Source organism: Nuphar pumila, chromosome 1, assembly GCF_984573655.1.
Source record: "Nuphar pumila chromosome 1, dmNupPumi1.hap1.1, whole genome shotgun sequence".
In the NCBI taxonomy this organism is placed as follows: Eukaryota; Viridiplantae; Streptophyta; class Magnoliopsida; order Nymphaeales; family Nymphaeaceae; genus Nuphar; species Nuphar pumila.
The window spans coordinates 27,718,836-27,728,865 of NC_143249.1; the positions used below are offsets into that span (position 1 = coordinate 27,718,836).

General features: G+C 41.6%; 1 protein-coding gene across 1 annotated transcript; it reads left to right on the forward strand.

Annotated features, from left to right (window-relative positions):
* Window positions 1-2,400: 2,400 nt before the first annotated feature.
* On the forward strand, window positions 2,401-3,318 carry LOC149848491 (uncharacterized). The gene has a single exon (XM_090004442.1). The coding sequence runs from the start codon at window positions 2,401-2,403 to the stop codon at window positions 3,316-3,318; it is 918 nt and encodes a 305-aa protein (XP_089860568.1).
* Window positions 3,319-10,030: the final 6,712 nt, after the last annotated feature.

Consider the following 10,030-nt stretch of genomic DNA (forward strand, 5'->3'; position numbering starts at 1 on the left):
TGTTACCATTTAAATTTTATTTTTATATTTACACGGAGGAACGAACTTTGGATTCGATCATTGACTGTTACCATTTGAATTTTATTTTTATATTTACACCGAGGCACCACCCCCAGGATCAAAGACCTAGCTGCGCTGGCTCTGCCTGCCGTACTTACAGTCACTCTCCTGGCTCTACCTGTCGTACTTTGGTTTTTGCTTTGCACAATGAACTATGAGTGTAGACTCTTCTTCGAAGTGAGCCCAAAAGATCCAGTGAGTTTTCAGCATTTCTCTTTTCTTTACTAATTCCTAAAAATTCCAATTTCCATGTTGCACTAAATTACTTGTGGATGTGATCCGGGAACTTCATATTTAATTTGATGATAGAGAAAGTGATTTTGCATTAGGGTCAGGACGTGAGAAACGAAAAAAAAAAAAGATAACATGGGGGGGCTCTCTGTCTCAATGCATAGATCCGCGGTTGGACTTTAGTCATGCGTCCAAAAGCAAATTCATTGTAAATAGAAAAGAGCCCAACTTTGGGGCAGATCGATTTACCCCACCACTGTCAATCCATCCAAAAGACCCTTAATTATTAATTTTGTGCAAATTCAACACAGTCCTGTTGCACACAGACATTTATGAATAATTTATGGCAAAAAAGGAGACCAAAATTTGTTTGGTAGGGATCAGTTAGGGCCACTCAATGTCAAGTAGGAGTATTGATAATCTGCTTGTGAAGATCCTTTTTATCTTTTGCTATCCCATATAAACTAGGCATACTAATCATTCTCTTTATTTAATATTAATGAGAAAATTCCCAATCTCTCTTCCACGCTTTCTCAATATTTAGGCATTCAACTTTTAACTAGAAGACAGAGGAATCATTCTCGTCTCACAGTGTCAGTTCACCCAGACTCGATGTTTTTTCCTTTCAACTTGTGAACTGGTTCAATTCAATCCCACATTATTCCTTTGATTTTCAATTTTAGAATAATTTACAGAAAGCTTCATAACTTACAGCTATTTACAAAAGACTGTTAAACATTTCATTAAATTACATTTAAAATACTTACTTTTTTTCTTTCATGAATAATGAAGAAACCACCCTTAGAGTAGTAAGAGACCTGGTTAGACTGATCAATGTCTGCCAACCAACGGTTGCTTTTCTGGTGACCTAAAATCGTGGTGAACCCCTTGCCTTCAAGAAATCACTTTGCTTCTGCTATAATACAAGAGATGGCGCCCGTAGGATTGGAATTTTGATCGCCCATCTAACGGCCTAGGCCCCATTCCCCCTGCAGCAAACCTCTTGGGTAGGGTTGGGAAACAAGCTAAACTGCTGGTGGCTCGGCTCATGTTAGGCTCGTAAAGAGCTCATTCAAACCTGTAAAATAGTCTCGATAAGCTGAATATGAACAATAGGTAGCCGGCTTGGCTAGACTCATAAAAGTTGGTTAGGTAGTAAAAAAATATATTTTATATATGTTTTACATATATTTTTTTGTAATCCTATTTCTTTTAGCTCTAAAACAATGTAATTTTTTTATAAACAAACTAGTTAGAACTCAGCTCATTTAACTCAGACTGACTATGAACTCGAACTAGGTTTGGCTCACCACAAGAATGACCCAAGCTTGAACTCTTCATGCTCGCCTTGTTCAGCTCATTTACCAGCCTTACCCTTGGGGCTATTTGGCCAACCTCATATATGCTTTATGTTTCAAAGACACACTCGGTCTTAAATGATTCACTTGACGTTTATTAGTCAAAGTGACAACAACAATGCCCTTATTATTGATTTATCTAACAAAAGGACCATAAATGACATAAGGTAAGTAGTTATGCAAGAAACGGACAAAGATGTCATTTTGGCATAAGGCGTGCATTTGAAATGCATTGAGATTTTGAGAAGAGATAAGGGGTCGAATGTAATAATCCAAATCGTTGTTGGCCTTCTGTAAATAGTTCATAAGTTAAGCCGTTGCTGTAAATTGCTCTTATATTTTATATGTGAAATGGAACTTGTTGCCTAGGTTGGAGTTGGTGGGTTTCTCCTAACTGGTTTTAATTGTGTGCCCCACTCACCCTACCCTCATCCTTGCCTCTACGGCTGGTATCTTTCCTTGTGGCCTAGAAATATGAAAAACTGTCAATGACCCAACTCCCAGAGCATTCCCTTCCCTATTTCTAATCAGATCCAACACACCAACTAGGAAATAGAGGGAAATAAGCTTCCTCACCCTCAGGTATCTTATTGAGAAAAGGGAAGTGTATATCAAGGTCTCTCTCTCTCTCTCTCTCTCTTAATTTTTATGTGAGTGCCTCTGGAATCTTGGTGGGATACCCAAAAGACAGACACACCCACAACCCGATCTCTGGACTCTTCTCTCCCCACCCTTCCTTCTCACATAGAAAATGCGAGATTTTGCCACCTGTTTCAGTGAGAATGCTCTCAACATATCAGAGGTCTCATGCTCCCCTCACACCTCCTCCTCCTCCTCATCTTCCACTCAAAACATGGTGACCTGCTTCTATCTGACAGAGATATGTGGCCAATCGCGCTTGTTGACGGTCAGCTGGTGCAAGAATCTGATGGGTCACGGTCTAAGCGTCAATTTCGATGATGATCCCTCATCTCGGCAGTGTGCGTGTAAGATTGATATGAGATCCTGGTTCTTTTGGAAGAAGAAAGGGTCCAAAGCCTTTGAGGTCGGGTCCTCTGCAATTGAGGTCCACTGGGATCTCTTCTCGGCCAAGTACGGACCCGGACCCGAACCCACCAAGGGCTTCTTCGTCGCCGTCGTCTCCGGCTGTCAGCTCGTGCTCCTCCTCGGCGACATGCCGGAGGAAGCACGGACCCGGACCAATTCGGTCGGGCCGCTGCCGGAACCCGTTTTGGTGTCCCGCAAGGAGCATGTGTCCGGCAAGAGTCTGTATGCGACCAAGGCTCAGTTCACTGGGTGCGGTCGGGCTCACGACATCGTGATCGAGTGCCGGGACCAGAGCGGCGAGTTCCGCGAGCCGAGATTGTCGGTTCGGATCGACAAGAAGATGGTGGTCCTCGTCAAGCGATTGCTGTGGAAATTCAGGGGGAACCAGACCATAGTTGTTGATGGTATACATGTTGACATGCTATGGGACGTGCATGACTGGTTCTTCAACCCTTCATCTGGACATGCTGTGTTCATGTTCAGAACAAGAGAGAAGAATGCCAATTCATGTGTGGCAACATCTTCTTCTTCAACTTCCTCTGCCTGCATTCTTAACAAGTTGAGCCAGGATGACCCAGAGGCAGGCTTTTCTCTCTTCATCTATGCATGGAAGAACCAATGAGAAAAGTTTTCCTTCTTTTTTTTTAAATGAATTCTGTAAGTAACTTATTCTTTCTCTCCCCAACTTTCTCTCTCATCCGTTTTTTTTCTTGCCCTCAATAGATGAGTTGTGAGTGAAATAATTTCCACAGTTGAAATCTACAAAGAAAAGTTTGGGTTGTGGGTAGTGTTGATTTATTTTTGGTTGATTGGAATATTAGACGTATACAACTCTGCTAGTGATCAGTTTTTTTGTTTTTTGTACTTTGCTGTTTGTTGACCATTTGTTATCTCTTTCCTTTTTCTTCTTTTTGAAGTTACTGTACAATTACTATCTGAGTCAAGATATCTCTCAGTTGTTTATTTGGTGTACTAAAAATAGAAATTCAATTAATGGGTTGCCCTGGTGTTCCTTTTGAGTAATGGAGCCGATCTTGTCCTTAACTTCTAAGCATAAGGATATTTGTGTAATTCAGTTTATATAACAGAGACAGTCTGCAGTGTGATCAGACCTTTTCCTGTTAAACCTGAGGAAAAGAGAAAAAGCTTCAAGATGAAATGATTTTGAGTTTCTCATCATTTTTAGGTGGTGGTTTGAAGGGGAAAAAGAGCTTGTTGAGGTAAAACTTGTATAATACTTTAACGCCAATTTGAATTTTGAACATTTATATCATTTTAAGGTGACCTAGGAAGCATATGGTGTAACATGTGACTCCTGAAGGTCAAAACAGCAAATGGGAAGGCCATAAATCCTTCCCTTTTTTTCCTTAATTTGGGGGTGGAGTATGTAATTTATTATTAGAACCAGATTTCAAGTGGTTGCATTCAGGAGACTCCAAGGTCACAGCTGATGAATGTGGCACAGATGGATCCACTGCTTTTGGATTTAACCAAGACACAGGGTGCACGTTTTCTGGCACAATGTAGTAGCAGCAGGATTGTAGGGGCAGTTGCATCAAAGAGTTGAGAGTTTTAAATGCTACTTATGACACTCCTATTCTCCTAATTCCCCACCTGTGCTAAAGAATCTCAAGCATAAGCCTTCTATCTTGGAGATTTACAGCACAGATCTGATGCGAGTTTTATTTAGAACTAAGGGAGAGTTTTCCTAAGGAAAACAATATCAAATGTTGAAAATGTGTCTACTTGGTGTTCAGAGTAAGGAGCATGTATTTTTCCTTTTTATTTTCCTGCTGAAAAAGTTTCAAGTACATGGATGCTTTAGGAGGGGAATCTTGAGAGTATGATTTTTTTGTTCTAATTTGTGTGATATTAGTTCTGAACTGAAATAAAAATCAGGGCATATACCCCAACTTGAAAGCTTATAAAGTAAATTTGTCTTGAATGCCACAACCTCTAGAGTCTAGACTGCATTAAAACCTTTCCTTATGGAGCCTACAATGAAGGAGGGCTTGTAAAAGACAACCCTAAGACAGTGAGATAATGTGTTTGCAGATCTGAATGTCTCTTAAAGATGTGACACTTCCAGTTGTGATCAATCAATGTATGGTACAAAGTAGTGGATCTGAAAATATGCTCTGCTCCACTGCCTCAGGCCTGACATGGAGATCCATAAATTATGAATGAGATCCATCTACATGTACATGAACTTGATAACCTTGAGAATCCATGTTACTCTCATTGATTATAAGGGTTTTCCTTATGAGTTGAAAGCATGTAAACATGCACATAAACATGATCTTCCTTGGACACATGTTGCCCCGTTGAGGCCGAGCCTCATATGGGCCAGGGTGGGCAAGTACCCACACTAAACCGAATGCTGTGCCTTCCCCAACCCACCCACCCACCAACCAACCAAACTCTCTCTCTCTCTCTCTATCTATCTATCTATCTATATATATATATATATATATATATATATATATATATATATATATATATAGGAACACACATGTGCCTATGCACACATTTATGCCTACCGTAATTTGGATTTCTGTCTCCGCCTCCGGGCCTGGGAAATGAGATGAGACTTGTGCTAGGTCCATAAAGAGCTCCATTTGAACTTGTGAAATAGACTCAGTGAGCTGAACACGAAAAACAGGTTTTCGGCTAGATTCAATTTGAAGATTGTTGAGTAATAAAAACAATTTAGATATATTTTGGTATTACATGGTGCGGTTACAAAATGAGCAGATGAAGTGTTTGTCTTGCAAGCAGTAGGTTCAAAGTTTAAATATTACTGATTCCAGCTTTGACACAATGTATTTTTCTGTAAATGAGCCAAGTCGAGCTCAGTTCAAAGTCTATTACTTGAAACTTTGAAACAATTTTTCTTTTTTTTTTGGTGTAAGTGAACCAGCTTGAGCTTGGCTCGTTTAGCTTGGGCTCATCATGAGCATGAGCTCATGTTCACTCACGCATGACCCAAGCTTGAACAGCTCCTGCTCAGTTTGTTCAGCTCATTTATCAGGCCTAGTTCCATTTGAAGATTATTGCATTGAACGATCAAAGGCAAACTTATTTCTCTTAGGGCACGTTTGGAAGAGAGAAAAACTCTCTTAAGAAAAGAAAGTTTTACCCATGAGAAGTTTTTGAAAAGAAAGTTTTTGCTTGTTTATGTAGCATGAGAAAAACAGAGTGAAAAAATTCGAAAAAATGAGAGAGAGGAGGAGGAGGGTGGTGGGTACTGGTGGTGAGATAGATGGTAGTGGTGTGAGATGGTGGGTGGTGGTGGTAGTGGTGAGATGGGTGGTGGGGAGTGTAAAAATAAAAAAATTTCTTGGTAGAAAATATTCCTCTACTTCTCTTATGGAGGAATGTTTTCTATCAAAAAGTGTACTTTTTAAAAAAACTATCTCAGCCAAAAGTCTCTCTCATTTGGAAGGGTCGGAAAATTTATACAGATTTTTCATTTTGCATCACTTTTCTTACATCTTTCTCGCTTTCAAACGTGCCTGCCCTTATTCCAATGTAGGATTTCATGCCATTTTCTGAAAAAGTCTTTGCTTGAGCTTTTGAATTTGAAAAGTAAACCCCAACCTGTCATGGCAGCTTTTTATTCAAAATTTCACGTTTTAACCATGTTTATGTACTAGACCTGAGGGGGTAGCATAGTTAAAATGGCCTCGACTGTTAGACCGGCACTCGGGGGGTTCGATTCCGGCAGGCGTTATTCACCTTACGAAAGCTGAAGCCGGTGGCTCAAAGGGGTTCGCCCGGGTTTACACCCATTTCTGGTGGTTTTCCCGTTATTATTCGGAAAAAAACCCTGTTTTATATGCTAGCGACACTGTATGATTGACTTTTAGGGCCTCTCTCAAAATATTCACATCATCTGCAGTAAAGAATGTTTGAAAGTTGAAAAAACTAACAAACCTCTTAATTCACTAAAGCCTGGCCAGCCTGGTGCCCGTGCATGTCCACATGGGCTCTGTAATATGCCAACATCTCCCACTTGTCCCTGTGGGGCAGATGCTTACACACCCTGATACAATGATATCGCTTATTGTCTGAACGGACTAAGCCTTGTTGGCCTTTAATCATGTGAAGAGCTTTGTCACAACAGGATACTTCAACTTACCCTCATCCGGTAGGAGTGACTTGTGAATGTCACCAAGTTGATTGGGCGTCACAAGTTTGAAATCCACATGCAGCGTTCTTTGTCGCAAGATATCGGAGCTGTGTACTCCCAGGTGATCGCAGGTGGACTTAAAAAGGTTTTACCAACTGGAGGCCGGCTAATGTGCGGTATGTGATTAGTGAACAGCTTCACAAAATTGGCGTATTGTGTACTGTCCTTGTAACATAGGTGATGAGTGTTGGCACGATGGACGTGGTGGTTATCCACGATGTGGATACATCCCCACATCAGGGATGATCCATCCGATAAATATGCATACGATAAGGGGGAACGGTTACGCAAACCGTTCCCACCGTATGCTTTATAAAGACTGGGTATCATGAGCGACCCATGTGAAGTGAATACAGAAGAAAAATTAGGGTCTACTCACCGACTGCATCTGGTAGCCTGGCACTACAAGAAAGTGCTAATTAGCGACGGATTTTTTTCGTCGCAAATTTGCGACGGATTAGTGACGGAAAACTATTTGTCGCTAACATTCGAAATATTTGCAATAGTAGCGACGTAAATATTTCCCTCGCTAAATCCGTCGCTAAGTAGCGACGAATTAGCGACAAAATTTTTCTGTCGCCAAAACACTACGAAAAATACTAATTAGCGACGGAATTAGCGAGGGATTTTTTCCGTCGCTAATCCGTCGCGAAATAGCGACGGATTAGCGACGAAAAAAATCCCTCGCTAATTCCGTCGCTAATTTTTGATTTAAACCGTCCCACCTGAGGTGCAAAAATTTCCCTCCCTCCATTTTTTCCTCCCCCCGTTTGATTTAAACCACCCTTCCGGGTGATGCTCAATTCAAAAACATACGGGAAGAGGCGCGGCCAGGCCACCGACAGCCACAACCTCGCTGAAAGGGTAAAGATAATGCACCCCCATCGATGGCCCACGGCCCTCTCTCCTTCTCCAAACTAAACTTCCTTTTGGTTTTCTTGCGCAGGCGAGGAGGAAGAAGATCAACGCCCGCATCAAGCTCCTCCAGGAACTGGTCCCCGGCTGCATCAAGGTTTTTCTTCTCTCTCTCTCTCTCTTTTCCTTCAATTTTTACCCTGCTCTTTCATTTTTTCTTCCCTCTTGTTTCTGGTTATCATTATGTGGAAAGGGCAATTGATATTGGGGTGTTTTCGTTTTTTTTTTCTGGAAGATTTTCGGTACGACTTTGGTGCTGGAGGAGATCATCAACCACGTACAGTCGCTGCAGCGTCAAGTTGAGGTTCGCCTTCTCTGTCCCGTCTCCATTTCCCTCAAAAAAACAAAAAAAAACGGGATTTCATTCTTCTTCTTTTTCTTTTGTTTTGGGGGTTTAATGAAAACGCTATAAAAATCATTTTCCTTACCCTCTTCACGTATGTTTTTGAGCTAAGTAATAACCCAACCCGACCCGCCGTGATTGGCACGCTGCGGAAGAGCGTCCCGACGCCGGAACGCATCGGTTTTATGCAAAAAAAATTGCTCCCTGCCGGAGAATGCGCCGGCAAAGAGCAATTTTTTTAATTTTTTTTAAATTTAACGATGGATTAGCGACAGATATTATCCATCGCTAATTTAAAATAGCGAAGGACTCGCGATGGATCATGTCCGTTGCTAATCCGTCGCAAATTAGCGACAGATAAGTTCTGTCACTACTTAGCGTCAAAAAATTTGCGATGAAAGTTATCCATCGCTAATCCGTCGCTAAACTGTTTAGCGACGAATTAGCGTCAGATTAGCGACGGATTTAGGTCATCGCTAATCCACAGGTTTCTTGTAGTGTGGGCTCGTGAAGAGCTGTAGTCTGGCTGAGCAGAAAACTCCGGCGACCACAGTAGCTCCATCAATGGCGGCATCAGGTAAGCTTTGCTGTTTTCTTTTTATGCAGGGCCATCACCACGCTACGGAACGCCGATTGAGGCCTCGCCGAAAAACCCCCAGACGGACCCAACAATGGGTTATGGGCCCACACCCCGCTTCCGCTGCGGGGTGTGCTCTGGGTCGACCAACAAAGCAGGTCACCGTGGGGTGACGCTGCTGCTGGTCACCGGCGCCTGTTGCCGGCACCGGCGACTGTCGCCGTTGGGCGACAGAATGATTAAAAAAAAAATCTTTGTTACCTCTGTTTTGGGGGTTTTTTCTGTCGGCGAGGACACCGCCGGTGTTTCACTCCTTCATCCGCCATTAAAGCGTTGTTGGGACCGTCGCCGGCGACTATTGAGTAGCCGGATTTCTGAAAAAGCTTCTGCGGTTTCAGTTAAAATTGTTGCCACACATGGCCAACTTTGCCTCGTTTACATATTTTGCAATAACATAGTTTCTCAGTGAACAGATGACATTTTTTAATTGACAAATAAAAGTCCTTAAGTAAACATGTTCATCATTATTTTTTCAAGGATATTGATTTCAAGTTGCCATCAAAATTTTGGTCCTATTTAAGATATCCCCCGAAGCTTTTTTTCATTTTTCAAATATCCCAAAAACTTTTAATCTAGGTCGACCAAATGACTCCATGAGTTAGATTTCGTTGCGTCTGGAGATTACGGCCAGTCGTCTGATGAGATGTTGTTGTTCAAATGGATGCTGCTGGCAAGGTTTTTTGAGAGGAATCTGATAACGCAGGATGCGGCAGACACATTATGTGATTTTGAGATCATTCAAAATAAGAAAGAGTATACACTTGGCCTTCATCTTTCTGGAGAGCATGACCACACACAAACAACAGGATCTAATGAAAATGAAAATAAGGATCACACAAAAGGTGATTGTGATCCCGATGGAAATAGCAATCAGACTGGTGCAGGATTTGGTGAAGATGGAAATCAGGATCACACACAAGGTGATTGTGATCTTGATGAAAATAGCAACCAGGCTGGTGCAGGATCCGGTGAAGATGGAAATATGAGGATAGACATGGGGCATTGGAAAGTTGTTCGAGGGAACCAATAAGGAGATTGATAAAAGGGTAAAGATATTAAATAAACCATATTACGAAATATGCACAATGTAATCGTGAAAGAATTATGTAGACTTTCTTTTATTCAAAGAGATCCCAAAAAAAATAGTGGAAGGGATTCCTCTCTACACTATAAATTGAACAGGGTTTAATGCAACACCTTGTATAGAGTGAGGTGAGAGTTATTAAGAGGGTTTCATGGAAGTAGGT